At 38.1% G+C, this 16,282-nt stretch overlaps 1 protein-coding gene and 3 non-coding genes across 4 annotated transcripts; 1 reads left to right on the forward strand and 3 right to left on the reverse strand.

The window, feature by feature from the left end:
- Positions 1-848: 848 nt before the first annotated feature.
- On the forward strand, positions 849-9,111 carry LOC131941039 (uncharacterized). The gene is made up of 6 exons (XM_059300022.1): positions 849-971; positions 1,476-1,534; positions 2,926-3,016; positions 5,661-5,713; positions 6,105-6,212; positions 7,658-9,111. Exons 2-6 carry the CDS (start codon positions 1,476-1,478, stop codon positions 7,917-7,919), a joined length of 573 nt encoding a protein of 190 aa, XP_059156005.1. The 5' UTR covers positions 849-971; the 3' UTR covers positions 7,920-9,111.
- Trnal-uaa (transfer RNA leucine (anticodon UAA)) lies at positions 2,356-2,438 on the reverse strand. The gene has a single exon. It is a non-coding gene; the product is annotated as a tRNA-Leu (tRNA).
- Trnal-uaa (transfer RNA leucine (anticodon UAA)) lies at positions 4,396-4,478 on the reverse strand. Its single transcript has one exon. It is a non-coding gene; the product is annotated as a tRNA-Leu (tRNA).
- Positions 5,866-5,948, reverse strand: Trnal-uaa (transfer RNA leucine (anticodon UAA)). Its single transcript has one exon. It is a non-coding gene; the product is annotated as a tRNA-Leu (tRNA).
- Positions 9,112-16,282: the final 7,171 nt, after the last annotated feature.

Here is a 16,282-nt window from a genome sequence, read left to right on the forward strand (position 1 = left end):
GGGGTCGCTACGCCTCTGGGGGGGGGGGGGGGGGGGAGGGACGACGACGACACACTGGTAAAAGTATATATTTTCTATGTAAATTCCATTTCGTTCGCCCCCCCCCCCCTCTTCCCCCCCCCCCCCCCCCCCCCCCCGAAGAGATGCCTGGAAGAAACTCTGCCTATAACATCTTTGTAAGTAAAAAAACTAAAGCGTTATAATCACATACACAAGACAATGTTATGTTCGTGTTATGTGATGACGTGTAGGGGTGAACTTGTTTCAAGGGCCAAGACTGGATTTTGCTTCAACAGAATCCGTCCAGACACTAGACCCATAACACACCACTCGTAGAAAAAACTGTTTGGGGAGCCCGCGAATCTGGAGACGCCCCTGCTGTTGGTCAGAGATGTTGGTCTAGCTGTAGGATTCTTGCGTCGTAGAGATTTTAAGTAGAAAGAATCAAGTGTAGAACGAGTTTTTTTGTGACCAGAGTTTCTTTCAGGCATCTCTTCGTGGTGCAACGCTCCCGCCCATTCACCCCCCCCCTCCCCCAACCCCACCAGAAGAGATGCCTGGAAGAAACTCTGTTGGATGGTGAACCAGAAATGTCTCTTTGAAAATTTAAAAAAAAAACACAACTAAGCCTAAATTAATCCACAAAGTTTCAGTTTCAGGAGTATCCGTCCATATAAAAATTGTAGCAGTGTGTGGGAGTTTAAATTGTCCAATAATTTTATTCCTAGGAATCAACCCCACCCCCCTACCCCCCACCCCCCAACACAAACACCCACGTGGTTAAATTTTCACCAACAGACAGTATTTAAAAAATTATTCAGGCCAACTAAGCGCTTCCGGTGGTAATGGGCAAGTGGCTAACAACACGGATATGGAAACATAATATAAATACATGTCGGGATCCGTTTGTAATGTTATAGTGAACTTAATACTCCGGCTAGACGCGTCTTATCTGTAGTTGATTTCTTGAGGTAAGTCACCATGTAATATACAAGTTATACACATTATATATATATATATATATATATATATATATATATATATATATATATATATATTTATATATTTATATATGTGTGTGTGTGTTTAGATAAACATCATGGAGATATGAAATATGGATAAGTAGCTATGTACAGACGTACATATATATATATATATATATATATATATATATATATATATATATATATATATATATATAGAGAGAGAGAGAGAGAGAGAGAGAGAGAGAGAGAGAGAGAGAGAGAGAGAGAGAGAGAGGCCCTACATATATATTTAATTATTTACAAGCGTATCTATCAGTGTTTCCGGAAAGGGGGGGGGGGGTGGGGGCGGTGGATAGGGTTTTTGCATCGAAGAAGTGCCTGAAAGAAACACTGGTATCTATGACATATCATAATTTTTCATTCACATTCCATTGTATTTTTATCACACTATAATGTATCATGTACATATCTCGACTTGTGTTTCATTAGATGTGGGCACTTCACTCCATCCTGTTTCTCGGCGTTTTCCCAACCATTTTTAGCTTAACGTAAGTAAATTATTTTTTTCATTGGTGTTATTAATACTGCTAACTGGGTCAAGGACGAAGACCGGTCCTTTTTCCGGTTTCCCAAATGATCACGTGATTGAGTGTACGTAAATAAATTTAAAGTGTGTAACGGGGAGGGGCAGTATTGTGACACCTGTAGAGTGTACATGTGTTTAGAGGTACAGGTATGTGAGCAGTATACTTGCGGTGTTTTAAAAAGGTAAGGCGCCCCGAGAAATTGTAGGTGACCACCGTCATCTCTTTTTCAAAGTGAATTTGTGGATGGGTCCATACTTGAATAAGCTTATCAATTAAAACAACATCCGTGTGCGATTAAATCTTCTTTTATTTCTTGTTGAACAGGCAGTAACCTGTGGCTGTTTATGAAAGAATGGGCCCCCAAACTTTCCTAACTCCACCTTTTATATCCTGCCTAACTTCTAAGTCCTTACATTTATCTATATCACTTCCCTCCCAATATTTCCTATGCTACAGAATTGTGTGTCCTATTTGTTTACTTTTTAATCTCACTATAACTAAAACAGACTATAGTTTGAAGGGACGCTACTATAAATCTACGCAAATAATTACATGTAAAATATATTGTAAAATACTAACAATCTCCGCGTGACATTGTATGTGACGTACCCATAATAAAGTGTTTCTTGTCTTGAAATTTAATGCTTTTGTTAGATAATTTTACGACATACACGTAAATGTATTCTATTATGTCAATAAGCAGCATCACACTAGTGTTATACGTATGGTCTACATTTACATTGAACTTTTAAAAAGTGTTTTGAAAAAAAAAATAGGCAAATTAGCACGAGTGGGGTTCGAACCCACGCGGAAATAATTCCATTGGATCTTAAGTCCAACGCCTTAACCACTCGGCCATCGTGCTGTTAGTTTTGCTTGAAAATAATATTTATCTTATAGTGAGCTTTTATTGCCTCAGGTGGCGTCACCTTTACTTTCTTAACTTTTAGAGAATAAAAAAGAAAGTAATAAAACGATTTTATTTTATTTATTTTTATTCTGTGTGTGTGGGGGAGGGAGGGTAAGTTTTATTAAAAAATAAAGCAAACTGTTAAGAGACATTTCCAAACTCGGATTGGAGGGGTGCAATATTGATAGTTCAATATTCGGCGCCCGAATGTATCTCTACGCCTCTAGATGGGGGGGGGGGGGGGGTAAAATCAGCTAAATTAGAATGACATCGTATTAGCACAGTCGCTCATAAAGAACCGGTCACCTGAAATTAAAACAAGACGATAGGGTTCAATGCACTCGGATAACGTTTTCATTACCATTCAAGGATTTATTATGAAAGACTAATATCCGACACACAGTGAACAAGGTGCTATCTCTGTTGATTGTCTTCTCCACAGGACACACATCTCTAGCCGAGAGCGTCAAATACTAGCAGCCTTCCCCGGCTATTTCAGGGAAGATGTACAAGAAGAAAACAGCAAATTAGAGGTAAATATAGGGTCTTTTTTATAGAGGTAAATATAGGTCTTTTTATAGAGGTAAATATAGGTCTTTTTATAGAGGTAAATATAGGTCTTTTTATAGAGGGAAATATATTTTCTTTTCTGTAGAGGTAAATATAGGGTCTTTTTATAGAGGTAAATATAGGTCTTTTCTATATAGGTAAATATAGGGTCTTTTTATAGAGGTAAATATAGGGTCTTTTTATACAGGTAAATATAGGTCTTTTTATAGAGGTAAATATATTGTCTTTTCTGTAGAGGTAAATATAGGTCTTTTTATAAAGGTAAATATAGGGTCTTTTTTATATAGGTAAATATAGGGTCTTTTTATAGAGGTAAATATAGGGTCTTTTTATAGAGGTAAATATAGGGTCTTTTCTATATAGGTAAATATAGGGACTTTCCTATATAGGTAAATATAGCGACTTTTTTATAGAGGTAAATATAGGGTCTTTTTTTATAGGGGTAAATATATTGTCTTTTCTATCAAAAATTTCAAAGTAAACAAAGTAACTGCTCACAGGGAATCCATGTAAATAATAAATTACTTAAAAAAAACTTTTTAAAAAACCACGTTTTTCTTGTGGACTAAAAAGTAGAAAATAACTATTTACATACATTTGATGACAAAAAACGTGGGTACGTTCACCATCAAATTTCCCGACCCATCTGCCCGACCCACGTTTTTTGTCATCAAATGTATGTAAATAGTTATTTTCTACTTTTTAGTCCACAAGAAAAACGTGGTTTTTTAAAAAGTTTTTTTTTAAGTATTTTATTTTCTCCTTTTTAGTCCGTTGCTACACATGAAAAACGTGGTTTTTAAAAAAGTTTTTTATATAGTTTATTTTCTACTTTATCTAATGACTTGATTAGGTATGACTTGACTAAGTGTTTATAAATACACGGACTAAAAAAAATCTTGAGCGACCAGGATTCGAACCTGGGTTGTCGCGGCCACAACGCGAAGTACTAACCGCTATACGATCACGGCCAGCGCGCTCACATCGATTGCGGCCGAAGTAACTGTGGCAATAGGCCTTCAGTCTTGTCGGTATCTTTAGAAATCATGTCCTCGATTTTATGGTCCTTGGGGCGTAATTAAATTAAGTTAATTACGGTCTCTAATTGCTAGTTTTTATGATTGCATCTGAAATTGTTAGGCGAAAGTAGCCTACATGCCAAATTTCAGATCTGTAGAGCAATCAGAAGTGGGCTAATTTTCGATGTCAATTTTAACAACAAACAAACAAATCCACAAACGCGAAGCTGAGTTAAGAAAAACGTGTTAAAAACGTGTTAAAAACAGTTTAATTAAGGGCAGATTTTTTGTTAAAGCCAGAACTGTTTAAAAAATATATAAATTAGCACGAGTGGGGTTCGAACCCACGCGGAAATAATTCCATTGGATCTTAAGTCCAACGCCTTAACCACTCGGCCATCGTGCTTCAATTTAAATACAAAAATTGACAATCTTAACGAAATTTTAATTGTCTTAAGGCAGTGTTAATAAAATGATAAAATATATAGGCCTACATACCCTAAATACCTTTTTTTTTTACATTTTATTATTTCGATATAAGAATAAGTCGATTAGACTAAATGCGTGTTAAAAACAATTAGTAGCATTAGCTGTTAACACTTTCCAAACCGACTGTCCTTGAGTCGACAAAATTCATGACTAAAAAAAATGTGTTATTTGTGATCGACTTTAAAGGGCTAATATTCACTTTTAACAATCAATCTACTTAACGATTACCCACCCTTTCATCTATAAAGTCGTAAATATTCCTCTTGAACACAGCTCAACAAACTGATCAAGTGCCCGTTACGATAATTTTTTTCCATAGAAAGATGGCCTCCTCATGTTTCAAATAATTTTAGTAACTAATCTAATATTTAGCGACACTTCCCGGGAACAAACTTTCGATTTTCACCCCTTACTTTCGATTTGCAACGACCCCCCCCCCCCTCAAGCTTTTCTCTATATATTTAGCTATTTTTTGCCTTGGTGTCAACCCTTATATGGTGTCACCCGGTGCGGTCCGCATCCCACGCCCCCCCCCCCCCCACCTCGCTACGCCTCTGCTATGAAATGGTTATTGAGATGCACTTTCCTGTGTTTACTATGCGAGAACAGATAAAGCATGAAGCCTTCAAGCTTCCCCTTTCGTTCTTCGTTCTAGTGTAGGGGGAGATGACCTCCATACCCTTAAGGATTCTGTGTCAACTTGTGATTCGCCATGTTGGCCATTGATTCCGATTTCAGCCTGCTTTTCTTTTTGGCTTTGCTTTATCCAACCAGGAGCAGACTATGAGGCAAATGATTCGTTCCGCATCTGCCCTAGGGGTTCAAACTGGAGACTTTTTGGTTTAGCAACCAAGAGCTTTACCGACTCGACCACCCTGACCCCCACCTTCAAGCTGAATTTTACTTTGTTAGCACTAATAAATTGTCTATATCCATCACATTTTACTTTGTTCCTCCCACCCAGGCTGCCACTATAACACCTGTAAAAAAAAATTACGCTACCCCCCCCCCCCCCCTTTTCCCATCACCCCACCCCACCCCCACCCTGGCTTCCACTATAACACCTGTAAAAAAATTACTTTGATTCTCTCTCACCTAGGCTGCCACTATACAACCTATTATACACGTTGACTACCACGGCTGTTGTGAATCGTGAGTACACATTTCTTTCGAATGTTTGTTTTAATGATCTCAATGTACGGGAGGTGATCCATGTAATCTGAAAAAGAATTGTTTTTGTTACGGAGTTAACTCCCATTTTCTGATTTCGATATTTAGGTTACAATTTTTTTTAAATACAATTTTAGCACGAGTGGGGTTCGAACCCACGCGGAAATAATTCCATAGGATCTTAAGTCCAACGCCTTAACCACTCGGCCATCGTGCTGCTTGATTTTGTGAAGATTTAAAAATTAAATACGACTTGCGTATATCAACTCCTATTCTATATAAAGTTGTATAATAGTTTTTGTATTTCTCTATTATTTAGGCATAGCTCCAAACTGATTTAATGACATGTTTTGTTTATGTGTATGTTATACAGAACGACAGAATACGAGCAGTACACCACAGCGAAAGATCTGTTCGGCAAGGACGTAACGTTGGTGCAGTTGAACTCACGCAAGCAAGTCTTCCTTAAAGAGACATGCAAGTAAGTGACCCGGGTTCGAATGCACCGCGTACCGTTTTTAGTTAAACATCCACAAACTCTTTGGACTTTTCTGTCAAGCAAGCCAACAAATAGGGACGGGGCGGTCGAGTGGTAGAGCGCTCGACTGTCAACCTGAAAGTCACGAGTTTGGTCTTTTGTACTCGAGTGTGTACCGGGTGTCTCTGAGTCAACCCAGCTCTAATAGGTACCCAACACACTTTAGGAAATTAAAAACGGCTGGAATACCACACCTTCTATTCATACGCCTTGATAAAAAAAACTCAACTTTATCCGTCCTAATCCTATGGAACGCTTTGTAAAATCAGAAAAACATAAATGATAAAAAAAAAATTCAAAAGTTACAGCAGAACTTTAAACCAAAATGATATGTGGGGGGAAAAAGGTTCTTTTTTTATCATTAGCAACCATGGGTTTTACCGACCCGACCACGAGAATCTCTTATCTTTTGGTCTGAAAGGAACACTTTGAGCACATAAAGTCTCTAGACCAGTGCTTCTCAAACTTTTTGGAGGTACCAAACCCCACCTGTCTCATAGGCGTATTCGTCAAACCTTTTATAATAGTTCTATGATCTTCTTTGACACAATCAGATCATGAATTAAAATGAGTCGGGTGTGTGTCTCTGGGACTGACTCACCGAACCCCTGGGGTTCGATCGAACCTAGGTAAAGAACCACTGCTCTGGATTTTTCTAATAAAACAAACACACCAAGCCTCTAGACTTTCCTTTAAACAAACCCACCAACTCCAAGCCACTAGACTTCTCTATAAAGCAAGCTAACAAGTCCTCTAGGCTTACCTTTTTAAAAAACCACTAAGCCACTAGACTCGCTAGACTTTCCTTTAAAACAAACCCATCAAGCCACTAGAATTTTCTATAAAGCAAGCTAACAAGTTTTCTACACTTTCCTTTAAAATAAACCCATTAAGCCTCTAGACTTTCCTTTAAAACAACCCACCAAGCCTCTAGACTTTCCTTTAAAAAACCCACCAAGCCTCTAGACGTTCCTTTAAAACAACCCACCAAGCCTCTAGACTTTTCTTTATAACAACCCACCAAGCCTCTAGACTTTCCTTTAAAACAATCCACCAGTCGTTTAGACTTTCCTTTAAAACAACCCACCAAGCCTCTAGACTTTCCTTTAAAACAACCCACCAAGCCTCTAGACTTTCCTTTAAAACAACCCACCAAGCCTCTAGACTTTCCTTTAAAACAACCCACCAGTCGTTTAGACTTTCCTTTAAAACAACCCACCAAGCCTCTAGACTTACCTTTAAAACAACTCACCAAGCCTATAAACTTTCCTTTAAAACAACGCATCAAGCCACTAGACTTTTCTATAAAGAAAGCTAACAAGTCCTATAGACTTACCTTTAAAAAAACCACCAGTCCTCTAGACTTCCCCCAAACTTTCCATCCTCAGACAAGCAGAAAACTGCAACTCTTGCGGCTGCCAATGTCGTCTGGCGATGCAGGTCTTCAGCGCTGTCGTCTGCACCAAGGCCAACTGCACCAACCCTGGGCTGGACGGCATGAAGGTGACCCACATCCAGGTGCCCAGTTTCTGCAGGTGCTACAACAACGCCCCGGCCGCCACATCGACTACAAGAGGGAGGGGGCCCAGGACAGTGTTTGAGAACAGCCGGCTGTTTGTGTCTGGGGAACTGTCTAAAGATGAGTTGTAGAACAGCCGGCTGTTTGTGTCTGGGGAATTGTCTAAAGATGAGTTGTAGAACAGCCGGCTGTTTGTGTCTGGGGAATTGTCTAAAGATGAGTTGTAGAACAGCCGGTTGTTTGTGTCTGGGGAATTGTCTAAAGATGAGTTGTAGAACAGCCGGCTGTTTGTGTCTGGGGAATTGTCTAAAGATGAGTTGTAGAACAGCCGGCTGTTTGTGTCTGGGGAATTGTCTAAAGATGAGTTGTAGAACAGCCGGCTGTTTGTGTCTGGGGAATTGTCTAAAGATGAGTTGTAGAACAGCTGGCTGTTTGTGTTTGGGGAATTGTCTAAAGATGAGTTGTAGAACAGCCGGCTGTTTGTGTCTGGGGAATTGTCTAAAGATGAGTTGTAGAACAGCCGGTTGTTTGTGTCTGGGGAATTGTCTAAAGATGAGTTGTAGAACAGCTGGCTGTTTGTTTCTGGGGAATTGTCTAAAGATGAGTTGTAGAACAGCCGGTTGTTTGTGTCTGGGGAATTGTCTAAAGATGAGTTGTAGAACAGCTGGCTGTTTGTTTCTGGGGAATTGTCTAAAGATGAGTTGTAGAACAGCCGGTTGTTTGTGTCTGGGGAATTGTCTAAAGATGAGTTGTAGAACAGCCGGTTGTTTGTGTCTGGGGAATTGTCTAAAGATGAGTTGTAGAACAGCTGGCTGTTTGTGTTTGGGGAATTGTCTAAAGATGAGTTGTAGAACAGCCGGCTGTTTGTGTCTGGGGAACTGTCTAAAGATGAGTTGTAGAACAGCTGGCTGTTTGTGTTTGGGGAATTGTCTAAAGATGAGTTGTAGAACAGCCGGCTGTTTGTGTCTAGGGAATAGTTTTAAGATAAGTGTTAAAGTAAGTTGGTTGGATAGGCATGACTGTTAGAAAGCGCAAATAATTCAGCGATTTATTGTTGATTTTATGTATATGATATTTGAGAAAGTGAGATAAAATGTTGGTTTATGAATGTGATATTTCATTGAGTGATATAAATATGAAGTGTGGGTTGTATTTTATGAACGCGTTATGTATGTAAAACATTTATGTATAAAAGAATATGGTTCAGTTTGAGCGTAATGACGTAAAGACACTACGATTTAGTATTATATTTTAACTGAAAAATGAAAATATTTTATTTTTAAAATATTTATTTAATTTCGATGGCCTCAAATGTTACGCAATGTCACGTTGGTATTATTTCATGAAATTGATCATTAAAATATTTTAATGTTTATTGTGTGTTGTGTTATAGATAACCAGTGTATAGTTCGGAAATAGTTAATACGTCACTATGATTACAACTACGACTTCTTTACCAGTAATATTTTAATTTCTTAACTTAACCAGTACCATTAGTACTATATGAAGAAGTATTTATCTATTTCTTTGATCTGGTTTATAAATAGATATTGTAGGTAAGCTCCGCTGCTTCTATTTTTAGCAACACGTGAGCCCAGGGACGTTTTACTGACTCGATCCGGTGTACAGAACTCGGGACTTTCATGATAGTTACTGTGGGTTCTACTGCTCGACCACACCTTCCCATCTAAAAACAAACAGTAAATCAAACATTTACACACTTGACGTGTTTACTTCTTGAGAGTCTATAATGTGAGTACCGTGAAAAGATACATGCATAAGGTACATAGCTGGTATAGTCTTACTGATCATACAGCCGACATACAGCAGTCATACAGCAGTCATACAGACGACATACATCCGCGGCCTACTCAGCACTTAGTTGTACAGAAACTCAATTCAATAACATTTGGAAGCTCAAAATATATTCCAGCCACTATATTGAATTATGTGTGAAATAATAACAAAACTTGTATTTTTTTTTTACTTTTTTATTTGTATAACGCCAAGCAAATTGTGTATAATAGTGATGAATATTTTTAGTAGTTTATAAATTCACATGCGTTTTTTGAGAAATCGGAAATAGCTTAAATTACTACTTCCTGTCAACGGAAATTACTCAAAATTTGACAGAAGGCAGAGAATTAGATCTTTTACTTTTATTTGTTAAAATTCATTTATCTATTTGAAAAAGTACTCAAGTTATAGACTTTTGATATAATACTTATTTATGAAATTTCATCAACCTAGCTGTAACGGTACTTAAGTTATCGTGTTTATAGACACACATAGACACACACAGACATACCGACAAAATTGCTAAACTATGTTTTTCCGACTCAGGGAGGTGTAAAACGTCGAGATTTGCAAAAAAAAAAAAAAAAAAATACTCGATTTTTTTTTGCACGATTACAATACTTCCTCTATACTTCGTATACGAGAAACTAAAAATGGAGCTCAATTCACATTTGTTATAAAAGTATAAAATATATTCTGAAAAAAATCACTAAGCAACATAAATAAGCTACAATATAAACAAACGTTTATAAGCTTCTAATTAATAAAACATAAAATGTGTTTGTTTTGTTATGGTTGTAAACTCGTCTCGCAGGGCACATGTAGATTATTTACAAAACCTTCGCCTATCAATTCATAAGGGGATACTCCCACTCTTTTCCACATCTGCGCAGTGCATATTATGCCATAATCTCAGTCAGTGGCGTAGCGAGGTCGGGTGTCACCCGGTGCGGCACTTAATGGTGTCACCCCCCCCCCCCCCAGAGGCGTAGCAACCCTTCCCGGGGACAAACTTTCAAGTTTTCGATTTGCACCCCCTCAAACTTTCGATTTGCACCCCCCGACTCAAACTTTAGATTTGCACCCCCCCTCAAGTTTTTGCTATTTTTTGCCTTGGTGTCACCCCCCTAAATGGTGTCACCCAGTGCGGTCAGCACCACCCGCCTCCCCTCGCTACGCCCCTGATCTTAGTCACGGTGTTTGGATACAAGGCGATCTACTCGCCACGTCAGCAATACACAGTTCTTCAAGCATGCACTGAAGAGTTCATCATGTTTCAGAGTTCCTTTCAGATACCCCCCCCCACACACACACACATCGGACGTTCAAAATGCCCCATCCTCCCACCCTCCTAAGAAGTCCGAGCAAGCTAAATAGGGAGTTGGTGACACTGCCAATGGAAGGGATGTAATTAGTGTAGTAGTGGTTACCTAAGGAATTTTTTTTTAAGACTGTGTTGGATCGTCGACCAAAATCTAATTCCTATTCTCGTGGAGCTTATTGCAAGAGCTAACTCAAGACCTGTTCACGATGTAGTAGAGCCAGGGGCGTAGCGACCCCCTCCCGGCGCCCGGGGACACACTTTTAATTTGGCGCCCCCCCCCTCATATATTTTATATATTTATAATTCAAAGCTGCAGCTAAAATGAGCTTTTACATTTTTTTTCAACCCATTTTGGCGCCATTAGGGTCGGCGCCCGGGGACATATGTACCCCCACCTCGTCGCTACGCCTCTGAGTAGGGCATTGTTTAGGTGTCTTGTTCGGGCTTTATTGGAAGGTTAGATTGATGGCGGGGAACAACTGTGTCTGCATTTTTAAAGTTAGTATTTGTTGGCTATGTAGTAATATATTGTCGTGCAAGGTCGAATACTACAAAAAGATATATAAAAAATACCAGAAAGCACCACAAAAAAAATCACAACAACAACAACACATCCACTAAAGTTCGTTTCTTGAAATGGTGTCGGGAGAAGCAAAAGTCTCCTCTTGTTGTCTGACACCTCCGTGATTGTAACATCGACAAAAGGCTGGGACCCAGACATACGTCAGTGTTGCTAGATCCCCGTATACCTTACTGTAGACAACTGCCTCCTCCAGTATATAAACCATATGACACTGGCAATTGAACAGACATCTGGGACTTTGCCTGTGAATGAATATTATGTATTTATTTATTTTGAAAATATAAATCGAAGCAATAATATTATTCTTAATGACAGTTTGAAAGTATAAACAACAAAGCAGAACATTAACATGAAAACATCGCTATCACCGAATAGCACGACGTAATATCCTATTGACGGGCACTGGTACAAGAGAGCGTTTGGTTGTGTAAACTTACGTGCATGTTTCTGTATAGAAATATTGAGCCCTCTCCGAGAACTTGACCAAAGTAACAGTGTTATTCCGGATGTCTTTTAGCGTGTCGAAAGTAACGTAGTCGTATTCACTGTAATGAAAAAAAGAATGAACCAAGCTTTTGAAAGGTGATGAAATCGATATACAAACAAAAACAATATTTAAATTGGTGGAAATAAGATTACGTCAACCAATGGATAAGGTTGGTGAAGAGGGTTGCAACCCCCTCTCCCCAAATATAGTAGTAACTGTCAGGGGCGTAGCGAGGGGGGGGGCGGACCGCACCGGGTGACACCATTTAGGGGGGTGACACCAAGGCAAAATATATAAAGAAAAACTTGAGGGGGGGGGTGCAAATCGAAAACTTGAGGGGGGGGGGGTGCAAATCGAAAACTTGAGGGGGGGGTGCAAATCAAAAGTTTGAGGGGGGGGGGGGTGGTGCAAATAGAAAACTTGAAAGTTTGTCGCTACGCCTCTAGGGGTGACACCATTAAGTGCCGCACCGGGTGACACCCAACCTCGCTACGCCACTGGTAACTGTTATCTAACAGCAAAATTATGAAGTAGACAGCGCTTACTAATGTTGCTCTTGTTAAATTGTCACATGTGCCCTGCTTACACATAACCCACAAATGTCTGCCGTGATGTGACTCCGGTAATTCTAGAGTAGTCACACAGTTCACACACGAATTCAAGTAACCTCAACTGCACACTTTGTAAGCAAAGGTAAAATTGCCCTTTCGAACCTGGAGATCAATTGGGCAATCGATGCAGAGATCACCTGTTTCTGTGACTCAGGGATATAAAGAAAAAGTATGTCCAGTTCTATGCTCAATCATTTTCCCGAACGGAAGTAAGGTACTCGTTATAGCTGGATGGACTCAAGGGCATCCTACGGACTCGAGCCCCGGGTACAAACTTGAGACTTTCGGGTTTACAGTCATACTCTCATTCGTCCGACCAAGCCCTCTTGGTTTTATAAGTATATTCTGTTTCATATTGTATCAATTTTGCTACAAAGTGAAAGTTTTTTTTTAAACACGTTTTAAAAAAATGCATTCTCATTTAGCTTACCTTGTACAACAACCATGATAACACACTTGCGAACCAAACTGTTCTTGTCCTTTCATGGATTGCGCCTGTAGTTTTAAGAAATTTTTTATACCTTTAAACTGAAGATTTTCGTTGTTGTTTTTCTAGTTTATTTTTTAAATTAGTAGCATTGCATCTATTTATTTTGGTAGCTTTATGGAAAATAATCTCCAACAAACGGTACATGTTTACTGATAATGTTTAAATGTTAGCAACGCCATTGTTAGATTCCCTTAAAGAGTACACACATTATATTTTTAAATTAATTTAATTTAAATAAGTAACGCTAGTTTTACGGCTAAACAAACGTAGTTCTTTCTATTTTATATATATATATATATATATATATATATATATATATATATATATATATATATATATATATATATATATACATATATATATATATATATATATATATATATATATATATATATAATTATATTTCAAAATATGCTTTGTTTAAAGACAAAGTAATAGCATTTGATTTCATTTACAATAAAAACTATTCATTCTTAAACAAAACACTTAACCAGCGGCATAGCGAGGGCCGGACGGTGGATGTGGGACGCTCCGGGTGATACCATTTAGTGGGTGACACCAAGGCAAAAAATTGCAAAATGTACAGAAGAAAAATGCTTTTTTGCCAGCTCCATTAATAATTAATTAAAGTTAAATAGTCTTTTAAATGCAAATCGACAATTATTACAAGGGGGGGGGGGGGTGTTGTGGGTGACACCAAGACGCGAACCTGCCAACTTTAGAGAAAACAGTGCTACACCCAACTCTATTATTAACACACTATAGATAACTATCGTTACTATTAAGTCTGCAGTGATTAAAGCTTATACACATACGTGTACGCTTATGTGACGTATATTTGCACACACACATATGTAGATAGATACATATATATATATATATATGTATATATATATATATATATATATATATATATATATATATATATATATATATATATATATATATATATATACTTTGTTTCATTTTTTTTTTGGGGGGGGGGGGGGTGACACTACGAAGCGCCGCACCGGGTGAAACCCGACCTAGCGACGCCAATGCACGTAACAACGTATTTTTTGAAAATCTACTTAACTGCTTAAAAAGAAAAAAGAAAATTAACAATATTTAACAGTATTCACATCATACCTTTTTATATTCAGCTTTCAAAGCTTTAATTTCCCTTGCGGTTTTGAAATAACCTGGATATTTTGAAGTCATCACGGCCTCCGACCCCTCAGGGAGACTTTGGATAAAAGTACACAAAAGACAATGAACTGTTGGTGGCAACAAAGTCAGCTAATATATTATTAAAAATTTCAAACAGTTATTAAGCTGGCTTTTTTTATGTGAGATGTGATGGCTGTTAGGTATTTTGGAACAGTAGTTAAAGGATGTGCAACATTTTTGTATACAATTTTTAAAAATTAATAAACCATTAAAATGGACGAAAAAAAGGATGTAGTCTAATATTTCCTAGGCGAGAATTTTGTGTGCACAATTTTATAAAAAATACCCTTACAGTCCGTGGTGCAATGCAGGTGAAGTAGAGTTCACCTTTTTCTGTGACCTCGGCGTGTTGGAGATATTAGTTAACACTATGCCCAGCCGCATTTACTTTCCCTAACCTGAGTCAGGCACCCATCAGAGCTGGGTGGACTCAAGGATACGAACTCGAGACTTTCGAGTTAGCAGTTAGCATTCAACCGCGCCAGGGTTCAACTCCGTTTGTACAAATTCACATAGCCCAAGATTCTGCAGGCTATTTCCAAAGCGCATTTTTCAGATATTAATTCGTTTTCCTAATTTGAGACAATTTTTTTTAATATAATGAAATACATTGAAAAAAAAAGTTGCTTGAATGCCTGGCAAGTACTAAAATCATTTTAAAAGATAGACCTACTCGTAATGATCTGCAGTGCATAACGTGAAAGCAATGAAAAACAAAAAGAAATGAAGTGTTTCCATCTGTGAAATAAATTATTGATAGAAATAACATTAAATAAAAGTGTGCATCAAGAGCTATAGTTTGCATTTAATAATCTTTATTTTTCTGTTTGTGGTGAGCTGTCTGTTAAAAAAAATAGTCTCCCGTAAATCGCGATAAAGTATTACGTAGCGGTACCTTAGAGAACTGCCCATCTACCTCCATTAGCTGATTACCTACGTCCTCTGGCAACACGCTATAGCAAAAATAACACCATGTTCTATTTTGACAGTTTGATATTTCGCCCCGAGCTCCGGAATGGGTCGCTACGCCTTTGAGTCCAAGTTCAAAGTAAATGGGTGTTCTCTACTACCCCCCCCCCCCCCCCCACACACACACCCTCCACCCCCTACCCATCAGCTTGAAATCCCAGAGCTCACCCAACCTCGCAAGATTCCAGTCGCGAATTCACAAATGTCAGTCGCTGGGATTAGTGCTGACGACGAAAGTAGATGTCGTCAAGCCTGAGTTTGACCTCAGTAGTATAGTAGGTCCCCTTTGGGTCGTAAAAGGAGGAGGAGGTGGAGACAGGCTATATAGTAAAATACCGCGGAGCTGCGGAGACATGTTTATATAGTAAAATACTGCGGAGACATGTTATATAGTAAAATACTCCAGCTGGAGCAGGTGTTCCCCTCCTCCTATTGTCTTCCGTGACGCTCCTTTACGACCGCGACGACAAACAATAGAGTATCGATTTTTTTTTTTTTTGAAAGTTATGTTTAAATAGTCATTAAAAATAATTTATTCAGCTAGGCTTGCTTTACAATAGGCCATATTTCTCATTCAATTGATCTATAAATAGCCGTTACTATTTACTATCAGTCTGTTTTTGTCCTCTGTTTTTTGTCTAGTCGTGTTAATTATGTTAAGTGTGATTGCTTTATTTGTTGTGGCTGTTTGCTTTGTTGGTTTTTAATATTTACATATGTTGTAATCACAATGTTTTCCTCGTTTTCATTGTTTTTTTTTATTTATTTTTTTAACCACCTTTTAACTTTAAGGTTCTATAACCATCATTTTGACGACCACTTATATATATGTTTAAATACATTTTGTTTATATTTTTATAATTTTCTAAAAAATATTAATATAGAAGATAAACAAATAATTTTTTTTTTCTTTCTGTGATCTCGGCATATGAAGTGATAGTGTGTTCATCACTATGTCCAACCGCCTTACTTTCCCTAACGTAAGTTAGGTACCCATCAGAGTTGGGTAGACTCGGGGACAGTC

This window comes from Physella acuta, unplaced genomic scaffold, assembly GCF_028476545.2.
Source record: "Physella acuta isolate Inbredline_101_S28 unplaced genomic scaffold, ASM2847654v3 ptg000342l, whole genome shotgun sequence".
Lineage (NCBI taxonomy): Eukaryota > Metazoa > Mollusca > Gastropoda > Physidae > Physella > Physella acuta.